General features: G+C 61.0%; 3 protein-coding genes across 5 annotated transcripts in view; 2 read left to right on the forward strand and 1 right to left on the reverse strand.

Annotated features, from left to right (window-relative positions):
- PPP1R13B (protein phosphatase 1 regulatory subunit 13B) overlaps nt 1-1,850 on the forward strand; it is a 75,874-nt gene extending 74,024 nt beyond the window's left edge. The window contains exons 16-17 of one of the 2 annotated variants that reach the window (XR_009540741.1): nt 37-228; nt 798-1,850. Coding sequence is in view for 1 of the 2 variants with exons in the window: in XM_060150329.1 (XP_060006312.1) it covers nt 29-228; nt 798-839 (242 nt within the window). In the remaining variant the exon portion in view is untranslated. Of the gene's footprint in view, nt 1-28; nt 229-797 lie in introns of both variants that reach the window. The other variant, XM_060150329.1, reaches the window with a different exon arrangement.
- A 276-nt stretch (nt 1,851-2,126) lies between these two features.
- Nucleotides 2,127-15,936, reverse strand: ZFYVE21 (zinc finger FYVE-type containing 21). 2 transcript variants are annotated; one of them, XM_060150500.1, is made up of 8 exons: nt 15,774-15,936; nt 6,596-6,646; nt 6,228-6,396; nt 5,409-5,484; nt 5,233-5,324; nt 4,685-4,738; nt 2,835-2,977; nt 2,127-2,703 (listed from the first exon to the last, which is right to left on the reverse strand). In XM_060150500.1, the coding sequence occupies exons 1-8, from the start codon at nt 15,909-15,911 to the stop codon at nt 2,668-2,670; spliced, it is 759 nt and encodes a 252-aa protein (XP_060006483.1). In that variant the 5' UTR covers nt 15,912-15,936; the 3' UTR covers nt 2,127-2,667. The 2 variants fall into 2 exon arrangements, with proteins under 2 accessions (XP_060006483.1, XP_060006569.1); XM_060150586.1 differs by lacking the exon at nt 4,685-4,738.
- Nucleotides 15,937-16,238: 302 nt separating this feature from the next.
- On the forward strand, nt 16,239-27,661 carry XRCC3 (X-ray repair cross complementing 3). The gene is made up of 9 exons (XM_060153177.1): nt 16,239-16,324; nt 19,142-19,258; nt 19,398-19,697; nt 21,360-21,497; nt 21,638-21,850; nt 24,803-24,957; nt 26,972-27,184; nt 27,268-27,314; nt 27,400-27,661. Exons 3-9 carry the CDS (start codon nt 19,496-19,498, stop codon nt 27,617-27,619), a joined length of 1,188 nt encoding a protein of 395 aa, XP_060009160.1. The 5' UTR covers nt 16,239-16,324; nt 19,142-19,258; nt 19,398-19,495; the 3' UTR covers nt 27,620-27,661.
- The last annotated feature ends 94 nt before the right edge of the window (nt 27,662-27,755 follow it).

Raw genomic sequence — 27,755 nt, forward strand, 5'->3', positions numbered from 1 at the left:
GACCTGACCGTTTGCTCTCCCGTCCCAGGGGTGCAGGAGAAGTTGGGCGTGATGAACAAAGGCGTGGTGTATGCTCTGTGGGCTTACGAGGCCCAGAACAGTGACGAGCTGTCCTTCCACGAAGGGGATGCCCTCACCATCCTGAGGCGCAAGGACGAAAGCGAGACGGACTGGTGGTGGGCTCGCTTTGGGGACCGGGAGGGCTATGTGCCCAAAACCCTGCTGGGGGTAAGCACTCTGCGCTGCACCGGGGGCCCCGTGCCGGAGCCAGCTGTCCCCTCTACCTGCCCGTGGGCGTAACCTGGGCTCCAATCCTGCGGGCGGGAGACTTTCTCCAAGCCTCGTGGGAACCGTGGGGGGGCATCTGCCGGAGCCCCCCGACAGGGGCTGCTCAGAGTGCTCTGCTCGTGGGGTCGGTAATGCGGTGGGGGACAGGCGACTGCAGGCTGCTCCTCTGCGTTGCACTGATGCTTCCTCAGACCCTTAGCAGGGCCGTGCCTTTGCTCTCGTGCTCCGTGCCCGGTGGGGCTGGCAGATGCTTTCGTGACACAGTCACTGGACACCGTGGGCCTGCCAGGCACCTTTAGGGGCCTTACAGACAGTGTCAGTGTCGAGTGCCCTGAGAGGAAGAGGAATGGGGTATCCTGGGAGTTGGAAGTTCTCCGTAGGAGGGTGACAAGCTGAACTTCGGCCTGAAGGAGCTGGTGTGTGGACTTCTGAGGGCAGCCTGGCCTCTGGAAGGGGTTCCTGCCCAGTGGGTCATCCCCTTCTCCTAACTCCTGTCCCTTGCTTCCCAGTTGTACCCACGGATCAAACCCCGACAGCGAACACTGGCCTGAACTTCCCTTGGGAGCACCGCACGGGCTTTCCAGCGACGAGGAGCCACTGAAGAGATGATTCTGCCATTTCCCTGGGAAGCTGAAGCTAGAAATGGCTTTACTGGTGCTCCCTTTATCAGACAGCGTCCACAATGTGAAAGCCCGGCAGGTTCTAGGTGAGGCCCTTTCTCTGGTCTGCCCGCAGCTGGGAGAGAGACATTCGCCTCCAGGAAGACCGACTTTTGCCAGTTACTGTAAATCCAAATAAATACCCAGCTTTCTAAACAACTGTCCCTGTTGCCAGTAAGAAGCCCTGTAATTAACCCCTGGTCGGTTGCCAAGGAAGACGAATGCTGTCACACACTTGGGCCCCAAGGCCGTCGTTCCTCATTCCCGGTGTCACCCCAGCCCCAACAATGAAAACTTGCAGCTGCCGTGAGGTGCGTCCCCTCGCTAGAGCCCTGCCCTCCCGTTTACTAGAAATCACAGAAACCCGGGCACCTTTTTCATCCTCACCACATGCGTTTCTTCATCACCAAACGAGGCCCTGTGTGGAGACTTCTGTCCAGCAGTGGTGCCTGGTGTGTGGGCTCCACTTCCTGTTCCAGGCCTCGGTCTAGGTCACCGACAGGCCGTGGATGCGAGGGACCTTAAAATCAAGTGACACGTGGTCAGGAGTCTCAGCACAGCACTGCCTTCTCTGCAGCCTTGTGCTGCCCCGGTGTGGTCCCCACCCCTCCCAGCGTGGCCGTGCAGCCCACGGGCCAGGAGGCGGTGGACGCAGGGACGCCTGCAAAGTCACGGGGGCAGCTATGGGGGTGGGAGGGCAGGGGCCCCAGCTCCCCGGTCCCAGCCATGACACCATAACCTGCCTGGTTCCAGACTTGAAGCAAGTAAGGCGCTTCCCTGAAGCGTCAACTGTACGTACAGGCTTTTATATACCAAAACTATTTTTTGACTAAACCACTCGAAACTGTCAGAACCACGTTGGAAATGTTTTTTTCTCTCATTAAAATCCAGGCCCTGAGCTTATTTTCCATGCGTGAGTCTTGTGTGTAATTTACGTACAGACACGTGTAGGTCCTTGTTGTAGAGTCACCTACCTTTAAGCGCTGGCTGACTGTGCACAGCGTGCTGATGGGAAGCGAGCACCCTGCAAGGCAGTCTCTGCGGATGCTGTGTAAACGTGCACACAGTAAACTGCTGTCTCTCCCCGGAGGCTGTGAGCGAGTCTTGTGTCCTGGAGCCAGGACTGAGCTGAGCATGAAGCTCAGGTTGTCTGGACACAGCGAGGTGAGGCCTGATCCGTATTTTCAAAATAGGTTTTAATCGTAAGCTTTATATACAAATTGTTGTACAATTATTTTAATAAAGGGAAATAGTGAAAAGTACAAAACACAAATCTTGTTCCTTTCCCTGTGAAGTAGCAAAGGTTTGTTCATAGCCCCAGATGAGTGACACGTGAACGGGCAGTCTGTGAGATGCGCTCCAGTACAAATCAGGCCAAGTCACCACTGCCCAGATCACTTCTGTGGAAGAATTAATGGAACAAACATCAAGGGGCCAGAACTATCTAGTAAACTTGGGCACTCATAAAAACATGGTATAGATTATGCTAAAAAGATTTTAGCAGTAGTGTAGCTCAGTCTCTCCCACCCCCAATTAGGCATCGATGAGACAAATTCTAAAGCACGAGGTGTTCTGAGCATTAATCAACTGTGTACATATTGCACTAGGTAAGCTCCGAGTACTTGAGTTGCGTTTCCAGCACGTGTAGGGTTAGTTGCGCCTGTGCGTGCTCGGCGAGCAGGTGCTGCTGCCCCTTGCGGACTATCCAGCCCACGTGGCGTTACTGGTCCCGAGATTCGTAGAGAAGCTTGGCAGCCTGCAAGGTGACCAGAGATAAATGCGTGTGCCTGGCTGAATCCAGTGGAGGCACCCCGGGTAGGCAGGCAGCGGGCCTCCCTCTGGGAAAGGTGGGCAGTGCTGTGAGCAGAAGGGCCAGGCCCACGGTACCTTGTGCATGGCCACCAGCCATGCTGTCGCCTGCCTTCTGCTGCCGTTTGCGTCCTCCCCGGCCGTCAGCTTCAGCTGCGTCATGCCCTCCGCCCCTGGCGCCGTGTACTGCAGGGTCATGCCTGTGGCCCGCGCGTTGCCTCCTGGAGTGGGGAGACAAGGTAAGGATGCCCGAGGGGACGCTGAGCGCCCAGGGTGCCGCCGGCCCTGATGTGCTGCCGGGGCGCCTCCTCCCCAGCCCTGGTGCTGGTCTCAGACGGAGGCAGCCTGGTGGCGGGGCCTGGGCTAGGGGCTGCCCAGCGTTTGAGCCCAAGCTCACAGGCCCGGCACCACGTCGCCAAGAACCCAGGGAGAGGCGCGGTGCCGTTGGGAGGGCTGCCCAGGCTGCACCCTGCCTGTCACGCTGGCCTCACCCCCACCCTACTCTGGAGAGCCAGGGTCAAAGCGGAGGGCATAAGTGCCACCAACACCCCACTCTAGTACATGAGCTCCTGAAAAGATGCCATGTGGGGTCGGCCTGCTGGGACACTGCCCGCCTTTGGGCTGTGACGCCACGGACGACGACGGGACCCCAGCACCTGCTCTGAGAACCAACGGCTGGAGGAACAGACGGCCTTTCTGTCACGACTGCAGTCAGAAAAGTGGCAAGGAGACCAAGCCTCACAGTGGAGTTTGCCTACCTACAGCTGTTCTACTTTGTGACTTGGGAGGAAAACTCCATTGTGAGCCGTTACCCAGCTCAGAAGATCCCTTCCATCAGACGCAGGTCTCAGAGTCAAACGCAGAGTCAAACGCAGGGGGAGCAGGTGCTGGGGGGAGAGGCCCGGCCCACCGGGAGGTCGATCCGGCTGGAAGTGCCCCGCCACCCAAGGCCTGGGACGCCCCTCATGACCTTTCATAAGCCACGGTTCGATCCTGGGTGTCAAGCGGCTTGTCCCCGCCTGGGCTCCTTGCAGGAGTGCCCCCCGCCCCCGGGCTCTGGGGCAGGCAGGCTGTGCTCTGCCCACCCCCTGCTCCCATAGGTAGACTTCTACTGGCCCAGGCCACGTTTCCATGGCTCCTACGACCGCTGTCGCATTTTGAGTCTGTGGCCGGCAGAGCTGCATGCAAGTACCTGGGCCTCGACAGAAAGTGCGCAACGCTGCTGTGGCCACCGCCCCCGCCCACTCGGGAACACATTTTTCTGGACATTTAACGGTTCCAGAAGCCTGGGCAGAGCAGGGCTCACTGTCCTCCCAGCACCGCCACAAGGGGCCGCATAGCGCCACCAGCCCCCGGCCCCGCCCACACGTGGGAAGGACACGGAGGGAGGCCCCGGCACCCCCCCCCCGCCCCGCCCGCTTCTCCGGACCGTGACTTCCGCACCTTCGACTCACGGCCCAGCACAGGTGCCGCCACGCACAGCCTGTGCTCAGGGACAGGGGGCAAACGCTGAGCCGGCCCGCTCCCCTCGCCACCTGCGGGCCCAGGAGCGCAGGGAGGCTCCTACGAGAGAACACGGGAGCGAGCGCGCTGCGGAGGGACGGGAGCGCGCTGGGGAGGGCCGCCGCCCGCGCCCCCCTCGCGTGGCCCGCTCAGGCCCAGTGGATGCCCAGGGGAGGATGCCCAGGGGACGTTAGGAAACACCGCGTAGGGCTCCCCTTGGGAGCGCAGAACTGAGCAAATGAGATAGATTGCTTCATTCATGCTTTGTCTGCCCGTCTTAGACCCAACTGTCCTTCAAATCAACCAAAAGAAGGGAATGTGTGTTTCACAGAGAGCCTCGGCGTGGACCCCAGCACACAGCAGGGTCTGAAGGAGGCACAGCCCGGCGCGGGGGCAGGGAGAGCGGCGGGGAGCGGGGAGCTGACCTTCAGAGACGGGCTGGCTCCCCGGGAGGCTGGTATAAGTGTGCATGTCTTTTTCTACGTCAAGAAGGTAGGCCGGCAGGAGAGAAGAACAAGCAAGAGCCGATCAGAAAACAGAAAGCAAGACGGACTAAGTCACGTGGGTTTCTCCAGCGCACTGCGCCCAACGCGGACACCAACTCCACTTCCGTGGAAGGACAGCTGCTGAAGTGCGAAAGTTTAGGTGGAAAGATCCAGAATAGGCTAAGCGCTCCGCAAGCTCCAGGAGGAGGGTCGTCCCCGCAGACCCTGGGGGTCGTGGTGCTGGGCGGGCAACGATCCAGGCATCGGGGAATCGGACCGATGCCAGCTGCCGCCGGAGCCTTACCCCTGACCCGAATCCGACAGGAAGTGAAACTATAGAAGGGTAGTCCCCGCTTGTTTTACACGTTCAGCCCCATTCTCCTGGCGAGCTCCTACAGCCACTCACTAACCACAAGCCCCCGCCACGGCTGAGCGCGACGGCCCACAGACCTCGAGGGTCACCCAGGCCGGTGCCACACGGCGCTCACCTCCAGGAGGAAAGCCTTCCGTGAGCATCTGCACGGCGGCAATGCGCGTGACCTCGACCTCGTGGCGACTGTCCCCGTCCAGAAGCAGGTACCTGCAGCAAACGAAGGGTGTCCACACCACGTCACTTCAGGCTCGGAGCGACAGAGCGTCAGTGCCGCGCAGCACCCGCTTTTACCTCTGGTTGCTGGAAAGACGACAGACCATCGTGTCTGGCTTCTCCGAGTTTCCAAAAGTTACCAGGAAGGTGGCTCCTGGGGATGAAAACCAGACATGAGGACCCGGCAGCTCCCTTCTCGCCTCCCCTTCCAGGCCAGCCCACCAGGGGACACGCACAGAGGACAAAAGGAAAGCAAGACAGGTGGCAGCTCTGTTCTGTGGGGCCCTCGGCTGAGGCGGAAAGGCCGTGACGGGGTTGGGGTTCAACAGTGGAAATAAAAGGTGCTGCCTGGGGCTCCCAGGGGCCTTACCTCCCAAGGGCCTGGCTCACAGGGCGCCGACCCTCCCCCAGTGCTCAGGGGCCACTGGGCAGCACCACCTGCCCTGCTGCCAGGAGGTGGAAGGGGCCTGCAGGCCGGGGGGGCTAGGCTGCCAAGGCCCGGGAGGGGACAGCAGGCAGGGGGAGGGGCAGCAGGCAGGGGGAGGGGCAGCAGGCAGGGGGAGGGGCAGCAGGCAGGGGGAGGGGCAGCAGGCAGGGGGAGGGGCAGCAGGCAGGGGGAGGGGCAGCAGGCAGGGGGAGGGGCAGCAGGCAGGGGGAGGGGCAGCAGGCAGGGGGAGGGGCAGCAGGCAGGGGGAGGGGCAGCAGGCAGGGGGAGGGGCAGCAGGCAGGGGGAGGGGCAGCAGGCAGGGGGAGAGAGCTGCCCTCTCGCCACCACCATGTCCCAGGACGGCGGGGGCCGCACCTGGAGTCCCAACCATTGGTCCCAAGCCTGCAGCAGGCACCCTGCAGAGACAGAGGCAGCCACCACACGACAGACACGAGGCCCCAGGTGCTCACCACTCAGGAGCAGCTTGAGCTGCTTGTCGTAGAACTCGGCCTCCCGGTGGGACACCAGGGCGCACTCAGCGCACTGCCGCACGGGGTCCACGAAGCACATGCGCCGCAGCGCCACCTTCTGGCTGCAGCACTTGTCGCAGAAGCACTTCCCACACCGGCGACAGTGGTGCTGCAGACGCGGGGCAGGCAGTGAGGACCCCCGGAGACCCACGCCACCGGCATCCACGACCAGATGCCTCGAGGGTCCCAACGGTTTCCCAGCGGCCGGAACCCTGCCTGCTGACCAGGCTGCCACTGTCCCCGAGGCTCCGCGACAGACAGCGCCCACTCCCACCCCCCACGCCCCCTCCCGCCCCACCGCAGCTCACCTTCCTGGTGAGAAAGTCAAACTTGGTGTCGCACTGCATGCACCTCGGGCACTAGGAGAGAAGGTGACAGGGCGTCAGGACCCGGCTGCCAAGGCCACGTGGTCAGCTCCTCAGGGAGCCCCGTCCTGTCACCGGAACCCAGGATCGGCTGTGAGATGATGCGATGCCACAGCAGAAAGTGATCTACACCGGGTCCCCGCGCGGAGAAGCGCAGTGGGTCTGCTGAGCTGGGGCAGCGTCTAGCTAGCAAGGGTGCTACCAGCCCCAAATGCCCGGGGCTCAGCGGGGAGGCTGGGGACAGTGCTTCAGGGACAGGCCGAGGTCCAGGGCCGGAAACGGCCACATTATCACCAAACCAACCAACCACGCAGAGGACCTCAGACCTCTTATCTGACAAAGCGAGGGTTTTTTCCCATCCTGGCACCAAGTGCGGACAGACTGTCCCCGCACCGCCAAGGCTCAGCCTCCACGGTGGAAAAGCTGCTCCTGGACACGTGCCACCTCACCCCAATGACACGGTGACAGTAAAATGCCACTGTCAGGGAGCCAGACACCCTGACCACCACGCGACCCAAACCCGGCCAGTCCCCAGTCAGTCCTGGCCAACACGGCCTGACCCCAGTGTCCTGCCCTTCGTCCTCACTGCCTGGCTTCAATCTGGGCAGCCAGACCCACTTGCCCCCCAGGCTTTGTTCCCCATCCTCCCCGTTCTGCCAACGCAGTGCTTGACCTTGACCCCTGCTCTGCACCCCTCCTGCCCCCAGGCCTGCGCCTGCAGCCGGGTCGGTTGCTCTGAGGAAAGGCACAGCAGGTGCCAGGGCCCACCATGGGGCCGGGACCCTGAGGAAGCTTATGGAAGGAGCCTGGCATCCACACGCAGTGTGCCCTTCTCCGTGGGAGGGCAGGCATCCAGGCCGGCCCCGAGCCCACCCAGCTCTACGTGGCCACGGCCCCACCCTGGGCTGGTGTCTAAGCGTTCTGAGATCCTGTGATTGATGTTTCCTTATTTTCTCTTTGCTCTTACGCTGCCTTCTGGGCTGGGACACAGGGCCTGGCCCACCTTGGCTCTCCAGAACCATCCACAGAGTCCCTGTCGGCTTCAGGCATGAGCTGGCTAATCACAGCGCAGCTGCTTCCACCAGTCCCTGCCATTGCCTCTCGCTGTCAGTTCTGGAATGTTCCGTGTGTTTGGCCCTTGGGCCTCCACCCATGGCAGGGCATCTGTGTGCCACGCTCTCCTGTGACCTCACACATCTGCCAGCCACAGAATCCACTGGATGTGGGGAAAGGCGGCTGGACCACCAGCGTCAGGCCAGGCTCCAGTGCGAGAGCTGCCTCCCGAGTTCATGCGCGTCCTGCACCCACGGCTGGGACACGGAGCCCAGGGCTGCCCCACCCTCGCCGGGAGGCTCGCATCTACACAACTGAGAGACCAATTTCTAAACTAAGACCACAGCAGAATTTAACATTTGCTCCCGGGGCTTCCTTGGTGGTGCAGTGGTTAAGAATCCGCCTGCCAATGCAGGGGATGAGGGTTTGAGCCCTGGTCTAGGAAGATCCCACATGCTGCGGAGCAACTAAGCCCGTGTGCCACAAATACTGAGCCTGTGCTCCAGAGCCCGTGAGCCACAACTACTGACTGCACGTGTCACAACTACTGAGCCCGTGCACCACAACTACTGAGCCTGTGCTCTAGAGCCCACAAGCCACAACTACTGAGCCTGCGCTCTAGAGCCCCCGAGCCACAACTACTGAGCTCACGTGCCACAACTACTGAGCTCACGTGCCACAACTACTGAGTCTGAGCTCTAGAGCCCATGAGCCACAACTACTGAGCCCACATGCCACAACTACTGAGCCCACACGCCACAACTACTGAGCCCACACGCCACAACTACTGAGTCCACACGCCACAACTACTGAGCCTGCATGCCACAACTACTGAAGCCTGCGTGCCTAGAGCCCGTGCTCTGCAACAAGAAGCCTCCATAATGAGAAGCCTACGCACTGCAACGAAGAGCAGCCCTTGCTCGCCACAACTAGAGAAAGACCGCACGCAGCAACGAAGATCCAACGCAGCCAAAAATAAATAAAATAAATTTTTTAAATAAATAAAATTCACTCCCTTAAAAACATTAGTGATCTAGAAGTTTTGTATTAATCTAAATAACCAACGAGGTTATTCAGAAAACTTACAGGCTTTAAATAAAGTAAGTTTCCTGTGGATTATATAAAAGAAGCTTTTGAAGTTATCAAGAGAACAATTTGGTATGAAAACAGAATTAAATAAGGAAATAAAGCAACTGGTGAAGATATGAGAGTAAAATTACCACCAAAGAACTCACACCTTGTCTGATAAACCAGCTGCATCGAAAGGAAACGAAAAGCCCAGGCCGAGCCCCGTTCACCTGACCTGGACCCAGAGGCTCTGGGGTTCTGGGAAACCACTGTCTGGGGAGACGGAGTCCAGAAACCAGGTGTGAGCAACCCACCTGCACCATGTGTGACAAAAGCTGCCTGGGTTCCAGCCTCCTGGACTATGTCGCACCCAGGCCTGTGTCACCGCGGCATCACTAGGGTGGGCTGGGGCTGGCATCACAGACAGGCACACTTGTAAGGGAGAACCGGGACCCACAGGAGCTCAGTGAGGGCCCTGCGTGTGAGGTGCAGGTTAAGGCACAAACACACACAGCACATGCAGACAGGCACAGAGACACAGACACACATGCAGATGCTGCCTGATCCTCCGCGGGCTGCCCCAGGCCGCTCCCCACCCGCCAGGACGGGCGGTAGGACCCGCAGGGCCGTCCTCGTCCTCGAGTGAAACAGTGTCAACGGTGGGGCCTCCAGCCCACCACCGGGGCCCCTGCGCTCACCCCCAGGACTCCTGCCCCGCAGTTGGGAGGAAGCCGGTGGTAAGGGTGGCCTCCACAGTGTCCCCTGGGCACCCACGAGAGGACAGGGGAGCCGGGGGGGTGGCACAGACAGCCTCTAGTGCAACACCCAACGCCGAAGCGCTCCCGGCTGCAGCCCCAGGGTCAGAGCCCAGCGGCCTCAACCCCTCGCAGGGCCAGGAAAGCAACAGCTGACTCATGCCCACCCTGCCAACGCAGGAGAGTTCAGACGAGGTTGGAGGTGTGCTTTCTGGTGGGGAAGTGAGGGGATTACGAGCAATCAAAGGAGAAACCAGAAACGGCCACAGGAAGCCGGGCCCAGATGGAAGACTTCAGGGCAGAAGGGGCCTTCAGGGATTGTGGGGTCCACCCCGGCACGCAGCCGAGGGCAGAGGCTGGGCCACAGGGCTGCTTGGAGACCCGCGGTCTCTGCCGACCTGCTGTCCGACTCCAGCACAGGGAGCCCTGGGGGTGCCCAGGGCAGCGCATCAGGACGGCCGACAGGGCATCTTCCCTCAAGGTAGAATAGTCGGAAGAGAGAGTTTGGAGAGTTTAAAGGAGCGTTTAAAAAGAAGTTACTATAAAAAGGACAGGGCTTCCCTGGTGGCGCAGTGGTTGGGAGTCCCCCTGCCGATGCAGGGGACACGGGTTCGTGCCCCGGTCCGGGAGGGTCCCGCATGCCGTGGAGCGGCTGGGCCCGTGGGCCATGGCCGCTGGGCCTGCGCATCTGGGGCCTGTGCTCCGCAACGGGAGAGGCCACAGTGGTGAGAGGCCCGCGTACCGCAAAAAAAAAAAAAACAAAGGACAGAGTTTGGGACAGATGCCCACCCTCCCTCTGAGGCTGGAGCGGCAAAGGACAGTCACGCCTCCTCCCACACTGTCCTTGGCGGTGCTAGGAGAGACAACACCTGCCCGGCTGCGCCTGGCTTGCACGCTAGACCGCTTCTCAGGCTACAAGGGGACTTCCCTCGTGGTCCAGTGGGTAAGACCCTGGGCTCCCATCACAGGGGGCCCAGGTTCGATCCCTGGTCGGGGAACTAGATCCCACGTGCATACCGCAACTCAGACCCGGCACAGCCGAAACAAACAAGCGAATAAATAAATAAATATTTTTTTTTAAAAAGCTTCCTCTTCCCAGAGCCCGTGCTCCATAACAAGAGAAGCCATCGCAATGAGAAGCCCGCGCACCACAACGAAGAGTAGCCCCTGCTCGCAGCAACTAGAGAAAGCCCACATGCAGCAAAGAACACCCAACACAGCCAAAAATAATTAAATTAAAAAGAAAAAGCTTCCTCAAAAATAAATCATAAAAATAAGTTACGAAATTACATGTATTACTGTATCTTTGTTGAAAGACGACCGTTTTTAAAGAGTAAAAGCATAACTCCTACAAATATAAAGTGAACCCACGTCAAAGATTTAACTCACGGACTTCCCTGGTGACGCAGTGGTTAAGAATCCGCCTGCCAATGCAGGGGACACGGGTTCGAGCCCTGGTCCGGGAAGATCCCACATGCCGCAGAGCAGCTAAGCCCGTGTGCCACAACTACTGAGCCTGCGCTCTAGAGCCCGCGAGCCACAGCTACTGAAGCCCGCGTGCCTAGAGCCCGTGCTCCGCAACAAGAGAAGCCACTGCAATGAGAAGCCCACGCACTGCAACGAAGAGTAGCCCCTGCTCGCTGCAACTAGAGAAAGTCCGTGCACAGCAACGAAGACCCAACGCAGCCAAAAATCAATAAATTAATTAAAATAAATTTTAAAAAAAAGATTTAACTCATTAACTAATGAGGGAACCAATAGGATGTTAGAAACCAGCTCAAGGGACGAAGAGCAGACACACAGCAGCCCCGGGAACGAGACGAATTTGACAACAGATGCTTTCACGGGGGTGGGTGGGGCGCCTGAGGGAAGGAGCGGCAGGGACAGAACACCTCCAAGGACAAAGCCCAGAGCCATCAAACAGGGAGCAGCAGGTGCAGACACCACATCCCAGGAAGGAGAGGCTGCCACTGCCCATGTCCCGCAGGACGGCCAGGAACCCGCCTTCTCCCAACACTGGCAGCAGCGCCCCGCTGGCCCGAGCAGCCGTGGGCAGCTCTCCTGGCTCCTGACCATGGGGACCCGCCTGGGATCCCGGAGGCCACGAGACCAGAGACCGGGGACGCCGCCCACAGTGCTCTGGGAACGCATCCTGCAAAGGGCCCCCTCCCCTCTTGCCCCAGAGAAGACTAACAGACACCCCTGTCCACCCACCACAAACCACACGCGGACTGCAGATGGGACTGGCTGACACATCCATCGGAACAAAGCGCCCACGAACTGGACTTGATAAAACCTTCGTTCATCTCTCCTTCCTTCAGGGCCTTGAACTCTGACCCACCCCGTAGCCTGAGACAGGCTGTCCTGGGGTGATGCACCCCCTGATCCTCTGTCAGATCACACCACCTGCCCCTCCCACCCCACTCTCTCCTAGCCTGGGCTGCCCCTCCCATGGAGCAAGCCCCTGCCACCTGCCTTTGGAGAGCTCACAGGGCCCTGGGCCGGACCTCCCCCCACAGTGACCCTGGGGACACAAATCTCTCCTCACCTTGTTTTTGTTTGACACACTTGTGCTCTCTCCTCCCCGGTTCTGCATCTGCAGAGCATCTGACGTCAGTGACAGTGCAGAGCCATCGTCATCACTGGCTAAACCCAGCGCCCAGGACAGGAAGAAAAGGGATGCAAAACTGCATGGATTCTAACGATAAAATTCAGTATTTTGGGCTACTTGTAGCAAATCCTTATGACTGTGTGCCCAGACAGCCCACCCCTAAGGCCACTCTCCTGGTCATGGGACACTCGGACGGCAGCCACACGAGGCCCAAGCTATTCCCAGGCCCTCCCTGTCCCGCCACTGCCTCCCCACCTCACAAGCTCCCAGGGGCACAGAGACACCAGGAAAGCAAGTCTCAGTTACTTCTGGGTCAGGAACCCCTCCGAGAAGCTGAGAGCTACAGATGTACCCACATCCCCACGTTTTCCAACATCTGTAAGGGATGCCCCTGTGGGCCCCAGCTACCAAGCTGGCGCAGCGTCAGGCACTGAGTAAAGAGTTGATAGGGCTTCCCTGGTGGCGCAGTGGTTAAGAACCTGCCTGCCAGTGCAGGGGACACGGGTTTGAGCCCTGGTCCGGGAAGATCCCATGTGCTGTGGAGCAGCTAAGCCCATGTGCCACAACTACTGAGCCTGCGCTCTAGAGCCCACGAGCCACAACCACTGAGCCCACGAGCCACAACTACTGAGCCCACAAGCCACAACTACTGAGCCCACACGCCTAGAGTCCGCGCACCACAATGAAGACCCAATGCAGCCAAAATTAATTAATTAATTAATTAAAAAAAAAAATGAATCCCACTTTGATAACGGCAACACAACGAGAAAACCACATGTAAATAAACTTTAAAAAAAAAAAAAAAGAGTTGATAGATGGGCAACAGGTTGGCCGCTGATGGACCCAGCAGAAGACAGCCGGGACGAAGAACACAGGACGGCTGCACACAACCGTGACACTCATCCACCCACAGCTGAGTGCGGGGGCGGGTGAAGCTGAGGACAGCATGTCGCCCCTGCCATGCTCCACCTATGCCCCCCACCCCCCGTCCCAAACCACAAGTAAACCTACTTCTCAGCACCGGTAGATCCACGCTTGGGTCCCCGCCCCACACACCAGGCTCGTGGGTCCAGAAGCACGGGGCAGGCCGAGTGCCGCCGGCCGCGCGAGCCGCAGGGCAGAGGCCCCGCCACCAAGGCCAGCCTTCGTCCCGACGCTCCCAGCCCCAACTGCCCCGCTCCCAGTTTCTTTTCCTCCCGACGCTTCCTTTGGTCCCTTCTGGACTCTAGGACATTCCCCAGCACATTTCAACACGCACTTGCTCAAAGTCAGAGGAGAAACTGTCCACGGTCACTTGGCGCTTCCGCCCCGCTCTGAGCTCCCTCCGCCTCTAGGGCCTTCTTTGGCTGCTCAGATGGCAAACTGGGGGCGTGTTTCTGGAAGGCACCCCGCCATCCTTCTAACACAAGAACGAAACTTCTGTTACAGGAAGGAGTGCCACGCTGATCCCAGCACTCCCACCCACGCTGATCGCTTTCCCGAGAGCCCCCAGACAGGCGGGCAGGGCCCCAGACGCACCTCAACACCAGACCCGCAAAGAAAGACAACACATGCAGTACAACCTGCGAAACAATCATTCCAGCAAAGAGCAAGGGGCCCTGAAGAGTGCTGGCAGGGGGGACCCAGAGGTTAACTGAAGAGCAGCTCGCGGGCTGCAGGGGAAAACTCCACATCGTCCAGAGGGGTGTTCTCCCGCACATACGGTCCCTAAGGAGGTGGACATATCCCTGCTGTGAGCATTTCATGGGGGATCAATCAGGGGAAAAAATGTCTAAAGAGGGTCCTCGGAGGACAAAAGTGGAAAAAGACTGACACTCTGACCTGGCCTCGAGGACACGCTTGGTGCCCACTCAGTGAAGTGGAGATGCTGCGGACACAGTATGTCCCTGTCCCGGCTCCCCTCCCCCGGCGTGGAACAGACCAACTCGCCTCTAGCTCCTGCCCTCACCTGCCTCCTTCCAGGTCAGGCTGTGCGGTTCTGACTTCTCTTCGAACCTTGATAACACCTGCCCGGCTCCCTCACTGATGCAGTTAAAAGAGCTCCGGAACATGCATTCACTTAGGAGAACGAGAGTCGTGATATTACCTTTTTTCTCTTTAATCACCTTTTAACAGCACTAACCAAAGAGACCACACGAGAAAACGTATGTTCTGTGATTTCAAACACTGCAAACGCCAGGAAGAAAAATGCAGAAGAGAAAGAGCACAGACAGGGCGACCAGAAACCCAAGAGGAAGGGAGGACGTGGCCTGGGCCAGCTCAGTGACCCGCCTGCGCGCCAACATCTCGCCCTCTGTGCACTGGCCTGCAGGGACTCGGTGACCAGGAGATGGGAGGAAAGGGCAGCCCTGGCAGGACGGCGCTGAGACCTCCCCGCGGCTCGCCCAACCGCCCCTCCGAGCTCTGGGCGCTTCACCGCCAGTGCCCTGAAAACACCTGATCGCATCCCCTCACTTCGCCCCCCCTGCAAAAAAACGTGCCGCCTGCAACCGTCATTCTACGGGGAGGAAGGAAAAGTGGTCAATCGGAACGCTGGAAGGAGATGCAACTTAAAGCATTTTCAAAAATCGTGCTACTGGGCTTCCCTGGTGGCGCAGTGGTTGAGAGTCCGCCTGCCGATGCAGGGGACACGGGTTCGTGCCCCGGTCCGGGAAGATCCCACATGCCGCGGAGCGGCTGGGGCCGTGAGCCATGGCCGCTGAGCCTGCGCGTCCGGAGCCTGTGCTCCGCAACGGGAGAGGCCCGCGTAAAAAAAATAAATCGTGCTACTTTTATGTCTCTGGGACGTCTGTGATTTACAGGAATGCGGTAAGTTTTTCCGCCTGGCTTAGCATAGCTGAGAATAACCGGCTTATGGGATCCAGTCCAAACCCTGTGGCACAGCACAGCACAAAAAGGCCTTCAGAGGTTCCGACCCCACCCCACCCACGGGAGAGCTCACGCCCCACCCCGCCCCTCACCTCTGGGCGCAGGTGCAGCTCCCCAGGCAGGACGCCCTCCACACGCCCCACCTGGACACGCGTACTCACCCCGCAAGACTCCCTCAGACACCACCGCCAGGCAATCCACACAGCGAGAGTCCCCTGCACAGAGCGCTGATTATAAATAAACAAACACGAGACTCCTCTCCTCCCTCGCGGGAGGGAGTCGCAACTGTATCAAAGGTTCCAGCCCAGCAGCTCGACCTATGGATGTGGCGGAATCCACAGATGACCTCGCAGCTGGGCAAAGCCCGGGTCGTATCAGGAAGGGAGATATGTGAGGGGTCACAGAAACCTCGGGGGGCAGTTTCTTAAGAGCGGGGTAGACTGGGCGCCCCGCGAAAGGGAACCAGGCCAGGCAGAGTACCCGTGGCCCGGGAGGGGTGGAGCCCGGGGGCTCCGCTAGGGCGCGGGGCAGGCGTCCCGAGGGCGGCCGGGTTTGGGGGTAGGGAGGACACAGGGGCCGGAGGAGGCAGTTCCGGGGCCGGGGTGCGCGGGGAGCGGAGAGCGGGTCGGGCTGCGGAGGGGCGTCGGGGAGGTGGGGCGGGCCCGGGGAGCCGACGCGGGACGCGGACGCCGGGAGGCTCGGGGGCACGGGGAGGGGACAGGGGGAGCGGATCCGGTCCCGGGGCTGACGGGCGTCCGCGACCTACCTCCTTGTCCGGGACCCACTGCGGCTCCTCCAGGCCGAACGGGCTGCCGAAGGCGCGGTGCTCTGGCACCATACGCAGGCCGCTGGGGGAGCGCACCAGCTTCTTGGCGTCGCGGCGCGCGGCCACCTCGGAGGACATGACGCCGCCCCAGCGCTCGCCCGCCGCCCGCCGCCCGCAACCGGGCCCTAGCCCCCTGGGAGCCCCGCCCCGCCCCGCCAGCGCGACTGACAGCGCCTCCGCCCAATAGCCACGCCAACCACGGAGCGCGGACCAATCGGCGCCAGATGTCCGTCCCGTCGCTGCGCTCTCCAATTGGCGCAAGGGTACCTCCCCTGCCACCCTGCGGTCGGCCACCAATAGGCAGTGAGGGCCGGCCCGAGCACGCTCCGCCCCCTCAGGGCTATTGAGACTTTGGATTGGCCAATTAGTCGGCGACGTAGGCGCCGCTTCCTCTCTGATTGGCGTATCCGGCGCGAGGCGCCCGGCGCTCATTGGAAGAGTAGGCTGCGAAGGGTAGGATGGCGCGAAGAAGCCTGTGGAGCGCGGGCTAGGTGAGTGCGAGGAGTAGTGGTTGCCGTGGTCCGGGGCGGGATGGAGGCAGGGGTGGCCTTGGGCACCGAGAGCGCAGCTCGGCGCCCGCGCGGCCCTCCTCCTGGGGCTTTGGGGGGACGGGGTCGCGCGTCATCGATGCCCCAAGCCGCGGTTCGCACCCGCGGGCGGGCGGGCAGAAGGCACAGCCGAGCGAGGGTCCGAGCGAGTCCCGGTGGCGGGAGGGAGCCCGGTGCCGGGGCCGCGCGGGCTTTCTAGCGGGGCTGGGACCGGAGGGCCCCTGTCCTGGGGCCGTCAGCCCGCACAGCTGCAGGGCCAGTTTGGGCTGTGGCAGCAGTCTAGGGGCCGTGGGGTGGGGCGGGAGAGGGTTGGGGGTGGACAACCTCGGAGATGCAGCGCCCGATGGGAAGAGCAGATGTGCGTAGGTGGCAGGGTGCGTCTGCAGGGCGCCCTGGTCCATCGGACGGCCAAGGCGGGGTCTGCCGGACACCCAGGTCTGGGGGAGTGGGGAGTGCTCAAAGCCTCAGGGGCTGAAGAGAGAAGAGATTCTCAGGGCAGAAGACGATCCTGAGAAGCGACGCGGGCCAGAAGTCCAGGCTGGCCAGTTCTGGAGAAACCACAGAGGTGGCCCAGCCGTGGGAGGACCTGTATGGCCACCCAAGGTCCCAGGTGAAAGCGTCCTCCCAGCAGCGCAGGATGAAGGAGTGCTCGTTGGCGCCCTTTGTGGGAGGGGGAGCCGGAAAAGATGCCCATCCTTGAGAGTGGGCTACTCCCAACAGGGCTGGACACCCCAGGGCAGGTCAGCCTCTGGATGACCGAGTTCTGCAGAGTATGGAGACCAAATGATTCCCTTTGGATTTGTTAACAGGTGGGCTGTGTAAACTCAGGGTCGGCCTAATTTGGGTCGGGGCTTAGAACACACAGCCTGGACCTGCATCGCAGGCCAGCCACTTGCTGGCTGCATGACCTTAAGCGTGTCGTTTAACCACTCTGTGCTTCTGTTTTCTCACAGCAAAACAGGGGTTATAATATTGCTCGTGTGATGTCTGAGTTCATACCTGTCACGTGCTTGGAAGAGACTAAGTGTTTGATAAAAGTCAGCCCTCGACCTTCCATTACCTTTGGTGATTTTAGGGCAACATCAGTGGAGCTGTATGTAGTTTGCCTGAATTTAGCTCCAAACTTGGCCAGAGAAAGAATTAACAGTTTCAGTGTGTGGGGACTGGGTCCTCCCACCCCGACCAACCCTCCGGTTCCTTTGGGTGGCTGTCTGGTTGAGCGGGAGAGGCCCTGAACACGTTTATTTTAGTGCATTAGTTTTGAAAGAAGATCTTCCCTCATTCTCCCCTTGAGTCCTTAGTTTGAGTCAACAAAAGCTGCCGGAAACCTGAGTGTTGCCCCCAGGGTGGAGGTGGGCCCATCTGCCGCGGCCCCGCCTTCCTGTCCCAGCGTGTGTTGGCGGCGTGGGGTCCTCAGGCCCCCTCAGAGCCCCAGAGCCCCAGAGATGCAGGAAAGCGATTCCACCTGGGAAGGCTCGGGGACGTAACTGGAGTTTCCTCAAAGCCTTGTGCTGGGCCCTAAGAGTTGATGCACCTTCACACTCAGCAAACAGCGCCCGCTGTCAGCTGTGCCCCTGAGACGGTACCTGCACTCGGATGCTCCTGGAAGCTGCCCCGCTCCGTCCAGGCCCACCCCGTGCCTGCTACTGGGTGCTGCCTGGGCACATGCTTGTCCCCGGTTGGAGAAGCACAGGCCTGGAGGGTGGCTGGCTCACCCGGGCCCTGCTCTTGGTCCGGCTCCTGGGCCAGTGTTGGGTACCCAGTGGGTGCTCCGCCAGTGGGCACTCTGCTTCTGGGGGCCCTACCCCCCATCACGGAAGCTTGAGGCCCTTCGGTTGGTGGTTACCCACTGGTTTTCCTGCCCCATGTCCAGCTGCTCGTCAGGATCCGAGCCTTATATACAGGCACCTCCCGGCTGTGTCCCCACGCAGGCTCCCTCCCCACCGTCATTCAGAATCCAGACCCCAGCCCACTCCCGCTTCAGGGCCCACGCCGGGGTGGGGGGGGGGTGCGCTTTCCACACGTCCAGGGGAAGAACACACGCACTTCCTCTAGAATTTACAAACCCAGGTTGGTATTCTGTCCAGATGTCTGATGCCCGGGCGTCTCCCACACGGCCTCAGGGTGCACTCCTAGCTACTCAACATCCCCCAGCCGCCTTGCAGCTGGTACCGGGGCCCTGCACTCAGGCCGCCCTTCTGCTCTGATGTGCAGTCCTGAGGGCCTCGGTGTCTCCCCTCAGCCTCAGCAGTGTTTACTGTCAGCCCTGCCCCGAGCACCTGGCCTGGGAGCCCCCTGCCCCCTACGCCAGCAGAACGTGGGAGCAGCCTGCTGGACCGGAGACCCCCTGCCCGGGCTGTGGGCCCCAGAGCCTCGTGCTGCCCCCTCCCAGAAGCTGCCTCCAGAGGCTCCCTGAGCAGACCGCAGATGAGGGGGTGTACACGGCCTGGTTCTTTAAGCTTCCGGAGCGACCTGACACCATCCAGAGGCCCGGGCCTTGCTGCTGCTGCTGGACGCTGAGCCTGGCCTCTGCTGAGTGGCCACGGCCTTAGTGTTGCTGCCCTGCTGCATCCCCGGCTGTGCCGTCTTGGGTGGACACGCCGCTGGCTGCCCCTCCTGCCAGCGGGGAGGGCAGGCTGCAGGCCGGGCCAGACTCGGTGTCCGCTGTTCTCTGCTGGGGCAGCTCGGTGGTCACAGCGGTTCCGACCTCCTGGGCGTCCTCTGAGATCCACCACACGTGGCCTTTTCTGTTCTTTCCAGATCGCCGTGGAGACACACTTAAGGGAACTCACACCGGAGAACGCAAAGCAGGCTCCACTCGGGTGAGCCCGGCGCGCACGGGCCTCTGACTGTATCCACCGCCGTCACCCCAGAGAGGTGGGTCAGGGCAGGGCGCCCCTGGCCTGGGGGGCGTGGGGCTGGGACACAAGCCTGCGGGGGATGAAGTGGGCTGACCTTCAGAATGCGAGGCGGGGTGTGGCTCTTCAGATGCATCTGTGTGTGGATTGAATCCTAGGTTCTGAGTTACCGAACAATTGCCCGGACAGAAGCGCCGCCTTGGACGTCTCTCAGTGCCGTCCCTGGTGCAGTGAAGCCTCTCCACGCTCCGGGCTGATGGTGTGGCCCTGTCACAAGGGAACCGCGCACCCGGGCTCCGTCACTCTGCTGCACTCAGCTCCCGGGCTGCTCGAGGGGACGACAAGCGCGTCAGAATTGTGTCCCTGGGAATCCGTCCATCTCTGTGGTCACCCCATTGAAAAAATGGACGTGGATCAGTTGGACCTGAATCCTAGAATTATTGCTGCAGTTAAGAAAGGTGCGTTTGCTGATGTTTATATAAAGTGATTGTGTAAAAGTATGAACACACAGATCACCTCATGTAGAACAGGTTTACCAGGTTGCCTGTCCGAGCCTCGGGGACCCTCTGGTTACTGATCCCAAGACAGCTGGTCCTGATCAACGCCCTGATGCTGGAATGTGCCGCAGGTTTTTCAGTTGTGTGTGTGTGTTTTTAACTGAAAGGACTTCTTTTAAGTTAATTTCATTTTCATCAAGGCAGTACACACACAGTGTCTGAAAAGTGAAACAGAAATACTTACCACTTAGGAGTCTTTTAGCAGCATTTTGTATTTATATCTGGGTTGCTGGCGAGTGTGCTTGTGTTGCTGTGTTTGATTTGTCTGTTACGAGTCCTCACAGGCCTCCTGTTTTGGGGGTGAGGGCAGGCTGGTGCCCGTGTGCCCCTACTTCCTCCACACCTCCCCCCCACAGTTGGAACACAGTTTGGGTCCCATTAGCCATCAGGGTTGTGACTAGGGACATAATGGCTGCCACTGAACCCAGGGTTATGACTGTTTCCTTTCTTGTACCGTCTCTGGTTTTTCCCCCCCGAGTTAGTGGTTGCCTCCTTTTTTCATGCACTGCATCTCCTCTGTACTTCTGATTATTCCCACGTCGCAGTAGGTCTGTCAGGCAGCAGTGGCTCTTTTCTAAATGCTCAAAGGGTTGGCCAGCCCACCGAGTCTGCTGGCATCTGGGCGCGTCCATCCCCAGGCTGCACTGGCCCCTCCGCAGCCCGGCTGGCGCCCCGCACCCGCCCTCTGTTCTCCCTGCCTCCCGGGGTGTCTGCGAGGGACGCTTCGACATCCGGTGCTTGTGAGCAGGTGACAGGGGCCCTGAGTGAGCGCAGGGCTCGGCAGCAGGGTACCCCCCTGCTCCTCCATCCTGAGAGCACAGCAGTAGTTTTGTTTTCCCCTTTCATTCAGTCTTTGTCTTTTAACTGAAGCACTCAGTACATACGTATTTAAGGTAATTCCTGATAAATTTAGGTTTAACCCTCCCTTATTATGCTGCGCTGTTTGTCCTATTTTTTGTGTTGTTTTTCTTTTATGCTTTCTTCTGGATTGGTTGGATCTATTTTTAGCGTATTTTTTTCTTTCTACTGGTTTGAAAGTAATATGCTTATCTAAGCTCAAAATTATTCATTTTCCTCATGAAACACCAGCTCCCTTGGGCCGTTCACCCTGTAACCCAGCCCTCCGCGGTACTGCCACCAGCATGCTGACTCTTCTTTTGTCTGTTCACCCCACTGGCCATCCCGTGGCCTGGGTGTTCCTTTGGATCCCTTCCTGCGGCTTCTTCTCCCTCGTGCATGGTTCCCCGACTCGGCCCGGGCCCTTCCCAGGCTGTGCACACACAGACCTGTCTTGGGAGATGTGTCCGGGCGGGCATGGGACCAGGCGGAGGCCGCTGCTCCCGGCACCAGGGAGAGGCCCAAGCATCCGGCTTCTGCAGCCAAGACGTGGGCCTCCCCAGGCCCCTTCCCTCCCGTCCCGTCACGGTCGCCCTCTATCTGGGGGTCCCTGCAACTTCAGGGAGCAGGTGGACTGGCCCCTGCCCACCAGGTCCCCAGAACTGGAGAATACCTGTTGTCCCTGCTGTGTCTGACCTTGTCTTGTAATTGATTCTATACCTTCAGCCAAACTGAGGTCAGTAAAGGAGGTTCTGCATCTTTCTGGACCAGACCTGCAGAGACTGACCCGCCTCTCCGGCCCCGACGTGCAGCGCTTGCTGAAGGCGGCCTCCTCACACCTGCAAGGAAGCAGCGTCTGCACAGGTGCCCGGTGCCCTGGGGTCTGGCTGGAGGAGTGGGGCGCGGGGCTGAGCCCAGAGGCCACAGCGCTGCAGCCCGAGGGGCCTCCTGGCCCGGGGGCGGCTGTGCAGGGCTGGGCTCACCTGTTGTTTCCCCGCACCCAGCACTCCACCTGCTCCAGCAGGAGGAGCAGTTCCCTGAGCAGCACGAGCGCCTGAGCCTGGGCTGCCCCGTGCTGGACAGGCTCCTCCGCGGCGGGCTGCCCCTGGACGGCATCACCGAGCTGGCCGGACGCAGCTCCGCCGGGAAGACCCAGCTGGCCCTGCAGCTCTGCCTGGCCGCACAGCTCCCACGGCGACACGGAGGCCTGGGGGCCGGTGAGTGCGGCCGCTTTGGGGGGCGGCAGGGGTCCTGACCTGTCACCTCGCGGGCACCTGCCCTCGAGGCCAGAGGCTGCCCCTGGGGGCCGTTTTCCAGGGTTCCCGTCTCTGTCTTCACAACCGCTCTGCGATTCCTGCCTCAGGAGAGGGAGGTGGGCCAGGGACCCCTCAGTGGGAGTGAAAGTGCAGAGCCCCGGGGCCTGGCCGAGGGGGGACAGAGCCGGCCTGGGGTGACTCCGAGTGACATGTCCCCTGCAGAGGCTTGGCCCGCGGCCACTGTGACCGCATTAAATGTGGGGCCTGAGGCACATTTTCCTGAGAAAGTGACTTCCCAAATCAGGTCTGAAAGGCCCAATTTTGAAAAGAATGGCCAAGCGGCTCTGCACTTCAGAAAACGTGGAGCTCCTCCCCGCCAACCCTCAAACGCTGGGCCGCCTCGCCGCCAGCTTCTCGAAGCCCCTCTGTGGGCGGGCACCCCACTCATCTGTCCCAGTGAGACGCCCAATAGGGTGTGGGGCGAGGAGCTTCGAGGGCCGCGCGACTGGGTTTGGCTGTGACCCTTCCGTCCAGGCCTCTCCCAAGATGCGGAGAACACGGGTGCCGCGGCGTTGTGACGAGGGTCTCGGCCACGTCGGGGGCTCCCCAGGCAGCCCTGCCCCCGGGAATGGACTGGAACGTGCCAGGGAAGGTTAGGGAGGCCTCAAGGGTCAGGAGCTCACCACTGACACGGTCAGACGGTGCTTCTCCCTCCATCCTGCATCTCTTTTCCAAGTTTGAAAGTCTGTTGAAACAGAATCGGGTCAAAATGAAAGTTACACACTCACAAACAGGGCACGCGGACGTGGTGTCAGTGCTTCTGGCTCTTCTCTGGGTCCCCTCCCCGGGGCGGTGCCGTGACCGGTACAGCGAGAGGAACGGTAGGTTTAGCCGTGGCCCTGAGAGTCCTGGCGGGGCTCAGCCAGCGCACCGCCGGATCACAGGCCTTTCTTATTTATTTATTTATTTATTTTTGGCTGTGTTGGGTCTTCGTTGCTGCACGCAGGCTTTCTGCAGTTGTGGTGAGCGGGGGTGCTCTTCACTGAGGTGCGCAGGCTTCTCATTGTGGTGGCCTCTCTTGTTGAGCATGGGCTCTAGGCGTGCGGGCTTCAGTAGTTGTGGCGCACGGGCTCAGTAGTTGTGGTTCGCGGGCTCTAGAGCCCAGGCTCAGTAGTTGTGGTTCGCGGGCTCTAGAGCACAGGCTCAGTAGTTGTGGCGCACAGGCAATTAGTTGCTCCGCGGCATGTGGGATCTTCCTGGACCAGGGCTCGAACCTGTGTCCCCTGCATTGGCAGACGGATTCCTAACCACTGTGCCACCAGGGAAGTCCTGAGGCCTTTCCTCTTTATTTAACTCAGTGGTTTTTAGCATTTTCACAAAGTTGTGCGCCCACCACTACTATCTAGTTCCAGAACATCTCATCACCCCAAAAAGCAGCTCCATCACTGTGAGCAGTCACTCCGCACTCTCCCCTCCCCCAGCCCCTGGCAACCACCCATCTGCTTCCTGTCTCTATGGATCCGCCTGTTCTGCACATTTCAAATACACGGGATCATGCACATGTGCCCTTTCACCCAGGGTTCACCCACGCTGGAGCGTGTGTCGGTGCTTCCTTCCTTTGCAGGGCTGAATAATGTTCCTTCACGTGTACAGACCACAACTTAGCGACCCTTTCATCCGTTGACAGTCATGTGGGTTGTTCACACCTCTTGTTTGTGCGTGGCTTCGGGTGGACACCTAGGAGTGGGATTGCTGGGTCGTATGGTAGCTGCGTGTTCCGCTCTTTGAGGAACTGCCAGACTGTTCTCAGCAGTGGCTACACCGTTTCACTTCCCATCAACGACGCAGGAGGTTCCAGTCCCTCCACGTCTGAGCCGACGCTTGTCCCTCTGACGCCAGCGTGGGTGGCTTCTCACCGTGGCGCCGACCGCACCCCCGGTGGCCGGTGACGTTGGCCGTCTCTTCACGTGCGGCTGCTCATTCGTGTGTTTTTGGAGAAATGTCTGTTCCAATCTCTTGCCCATTTAAAAGCCTGGGTTATTTGCCTGTGGAGCTGTAGGAGATCTTTGTATAATCTGGACACTAAACTCATCAGATAAACAATTTGCAGTATTTTCTCTATTCGGTTGTCTTCTCCCTCTCTTGTTGGTGTCCTTTAAAGCAGTTTTTCACTTTGATGATGTCCACTTTGTTTCTTGCTTGTGCTTCTGATGTCATGTCTGAGGACCCACTGCCTAACCCAAGGTCATAAGGTTTACCCGTGTTTTCTTCTAAGAGTTTTGTGGTTTGGGCTCTCATATTTGATCCATTGTGATTCAGTTTTCCTATATGGTATGAGGTAAGGGTCTAATTTCATCCTTTTGCACGTGGGTGTCTCTGTCCCAGCGCCATTTGTTAAAAATACTCTTTCCCCACTGAATTGTCCTGGGGCCTTTGTTGAGAATCGGTGGCCCCTGGTTCTTTTCAGCGCAGGACTCCGGGGGCACCTTCTGGTGGGGATTCCAGGCCCCTGGTGATGCATCGCCTGTGTTTTGTTTACTGGCTTTTCCAGGCGCAGCAAAGACAGTTACCACCAGGTAGCCCAGAACCATAGGAGGAGCCTTGACAGTGGAATTGAGGGAACATCTGCCCAACAGGGCCTGGGAGGGGCATCTCCCTGTGTCTGCAGGAGGGGGCGTTTCCGAAAGCCGGGAGCCCCTACGGTTCCCCTCGCTCCCACTCGGACAGCCCAGGGTAGGCAGACCCACAGGGTGAAGTTCCGGCAGCGAGGGGCCTGCGCTGGGAGGTGGGCGCCGACCGGCCCCCGTGCTGGGTCAGACCCACGAGAGGCAGTGCAGGAAGGAGAGGGTCGTTGGCCTTTGGCGGGGCGGCCTCAGGCCACCCCCAGCTGCTCACCGCCCCGCGGCTTCCCAGGGGCCATTTACGTGTGCACAGAGGACGCCTTCCCCAGCCAGCGTCTGCAGCAGCTCATCGCTCAGCAGCAGCGCCTGCGGACAGATGTCCCAGGGGACGTGCTCAGGAAAATCAAGTTTGGCCACCAGATCTTCATCGAGCACGCAGCCGACGTGGTAAGCGTCTGAGGGGAAGCCGGCCGTGCGGGCGGGCCACGTGCACGACCCGCGAGGTCAGGCCCCGGTGCCCGCCTGCGGCGAGTCGCCTGCTGGGGGCCGTGTGCTCCGCTCAGGCTGGCACTACTCGTTACCTGGACTCAGGCTGAACTGAGCGTCCAGTGTGTTTCTGGCAGCCTAACCCCAAGGGAAGAGCGGGCAAGGGAGGGCACCGGACACGCCACCTCCTGCCCCCTAGAGGAGGCCCCGGCAGGGCACAGAGGTGCCCGCGGCCCAGAGGACGGGACCCGCCGTCCAGGCCACTGGCCCGGCAGCAGCCGTGGTGTAGGGTTGTACCTCTGCCTCTGAGGGAGGGGAAAGCCCCCTTGTCGAGGCCCCCCCCCCCGATTGCTGCGCGCGCCTGGCAGGGCCGCTGGGGCGACACCACACCTGGAAGCCATCCCCGGGTCACGCGCCCTCCCCGTGGGCAGACAGCGGTGGGAACACAGAGGGCAGTGGCCCCTGGGGAGGGGGCAGGGGGCAGGCAAGCGGCCGGGGAGCAGCCAGCTGAGGTCATCGTTTGGGGCTGAATAACGAAGCAAAGGCTTCAGGAGGGAGATGGGAGACGGAGTACAGACCAGTGCACCGAACACAAGTGTGCAGAGCCACCCACCCAGGCCCTTCCCCCATTTAAGAACTGCTATAAAAAGAATTTCCGGTAAAGGATGAGCTGTATAAACTTTTAATTTTAAAAAATTTTACCGTAAAATACATGATCACACATAGCACGGGGAAGTGACACGATGAGCGGTGGCACGCGAGCCCGGGCTGGTTCAGGGCACGGGCGGCCCGGGGTGGACCGGCGGCAGGTGGCCGTCCCCTAGGGGCCCAGCGCGGCCGTGGCTTTGCAGGTGAGTGCGCGCTGGCGGCGGGCAGCGCGGTTATTAGCGTGACGGTGCTCAGGGCGTGGACACAGGAGAAGACGAGGTCAGTGCTACAGGCTCCGGCTCCAGGCCCTCCAGCCTCGCAACCGTCCCCTGGCTGTCACAGGGCCCTCTGGACGCACACAAGCAGCACAATCCTCATCCTTCCGGTGCATCCTCACTGAGAATCCTCACTGAGAAACGCAGCAGTGGGTCAGGGCCAGGCCGGCGAGACCCCGGCGGGGGGTGGGGGCACATTCCTAAGTTCTGTTCCGGGAGCAGCTCTGGTGGAGGAGGCCCCCAGCCCCTCGCTGGTGTCTGCCCAGCAACTGGGGGGCCCTGCCGGGGGGAGGCAGGAGGTGCGGACCAGGGCCTGATGCTGCTGCACAAACAGAGCCTCGGGGTCCCAGGCCTCCTCCCGGGGGACGGGGTCTCCAAGCTAGGCCCCGCTCGAAGTGCCGACGCTGCAGCAGGCGGGTGCAGCCCCGCCCCTGGCCCCCCGGGGCCCCAGCGCGGCCCGAGGTGGCGGGAAGGGGTGCAGGACTCACGTTCAGGCTGGCGTCCTCCAGGCCGCTGCCGTCATGTTCCACAGAGAGGGGCTCTGCTGGAGACACCCTGGAGAGTTAACAAGCAGAGTCGGATTTCATCCCAGACACCCAACAGCTCTCAGGAGTGCCTGACGGGATGGCCAGTGTGTGGCCCCTGGGCACCAGGGCCGAGTCCAGGCCGGCAGGGCCAGGCGGCCCCAAGGGACGGGGCTGCCCCGAGCACAGTGCGTAGGGCCTTGGGGGGCAGGTGGGGCTGGCCTGGAGGCACCTGAGGCCCCACGCCGGGCCGGCTGGCGTCCTAGCACACAGCCTGGGCGCGGCCCGGGGGTCTTCACGTGGGAGGCAACGCTGGTGGCAGGACAGACTCAGGTCCCCGCACACCTGCTTCCTCCCTCCACTGGGTGGGGCTGGGCAGTCCTGGTGACCGTGGTGGTCCGGGTGGTCGGTGCCCAGCACGGGGCCACTGAAGGGGAGGGGCCCGGCCACCGTGATGGCCCAGGACGGGGCGTGGTGAGGCCCCCCCCCCCGCGCGGGTGGTGACGGCCACCTCCCCTCGGCTTCCAGGACACCCTGCTGGAGTGCGTGCGTAAGAAGGTGCCTGTGCTGCTGTCGCGGGGTATGGCCCGCCTGGTGGTCATCGACTCCGTGGCAGCCCCGTTCCGTTGTGAGTTCGACCAGGCGGCCTCAGCCCTCAGGGCCCGGCATCTGCAGGCGCTGGGGGCCGAGCTGCGCCGGCTGAGCTGCACCTTCCGGAGCCCCGTGCTGTGCATCAACCAGGTGGGCCCCCCTCCACCCCCGGGGAGGGCGAGGCCGGGGGGCCCGGGTCCTCACCGCCGCTGACCCCGATCTGGACCCCCCAGGTGACGGAATCCACAGAGGAGCGGGGTGTGGCAGCCGGGCCGCCGGGGTGAGTGGGGCGCCCCGAGGGCAGGCGTGGCGGGGCCCGCAGATCCACACACAGCACAGGACAGTCGGGCTGTTTTCTGTCTCAGTGTCGGGGGAGAGCGGGCTTCTCCGGCCCTGGGCATAACCTGGTCCAACCAGCTCCTGGTGAGGCTGATGGCCGACCGGCTGCGCCCTGAGGAGGCCGCCTCCGCCGCGCCCCGCCGCACCCTGAGGGTGCTCTCCGCCCCCCACCTGCCGCCTTCGTCCTGTTCCTACACGGTCACCGCCGAGGGTGTGCGGGGGACACCTGGGGCTGAGTCCTGCTGACGTGTGGCCCTCCCTCTGGTTGGGGTCCCCTCAGGTACCAGGGGCTGCGCCCACCCCCGCCGGCTGCTGCAGCGTCTCTACAATAAGCAGCAGCTTCCCCCCCCCAGGCCCATGTCAGCTCCCGCCCGGATGCAGG

Source organism: Lagenorhynchus albirostris, chromosome 1 (assembly GCF_949774975.1).
Source record: "Lagenorhynchus albirostris chromosome 1, mLagAlb1.1, whole genome shotgun sequence".
Classification (NCBI taxonomy): Eukaryota; Metazoa; Chordata; class Mammalia; order Artiodactyla; family Delphinidae; genus Lagenorhynchus; species Lagenorhynchus albirostris.

What these genes read in the sequence shown, in the direction of transcription:
- XRCC3 (XM_060153177.1), top strand. Translation starts at nt 19,496, where the DNA reads ATGGTGTGGCCCTGTCACAAGGGAACCGCGCACCCGGGCTCCGTCACT. An exon ending in TATTGCTGCAGTTAAGAAAG is followed by an intron (nt 19,698 to 21,359) that starts GTGCGTTTGCTG and finishes CTATACCTTCAG; the next exon opens with CCAAACTGAGGTCAGTAAAG. An exon ending in TCGAGCACGCAGCCGACGTG is followed by an intron (nt 24,958 to 26,971) that starts GTAAGCGTCTGA and finishes CTCGGCTTCCAG; the next exon opens with GACACCCTGCTGGAGTGCGT.
- ZFYVE21 (XM_060150500.1), bottom strand. Translation starts at nt 15,911, where the DNA reads ATGTCCTCCGAGGTGGCCGCGCGCCGCGACGCCAAGAAGCTGGTGCGC. An exon ending in GCTCAAGCTGCTCCTGAGTG is followed by an intron (nt 5,485 to 6,227) that starts GTGAGCACCTGG and finishes TTTCATCCCCAG; the next exon opens with GAGCCACCTTCCTGGTAACT. An exon ending in GGAAGGCTTTCCTCCTGGAG is followed by an intron (nt 4,739 to 5,232) that starts GTGAGCGCCGTG and finishes TTCTTGACGTAG; the next exon opens with AAAAAGACATGCACACTTAT.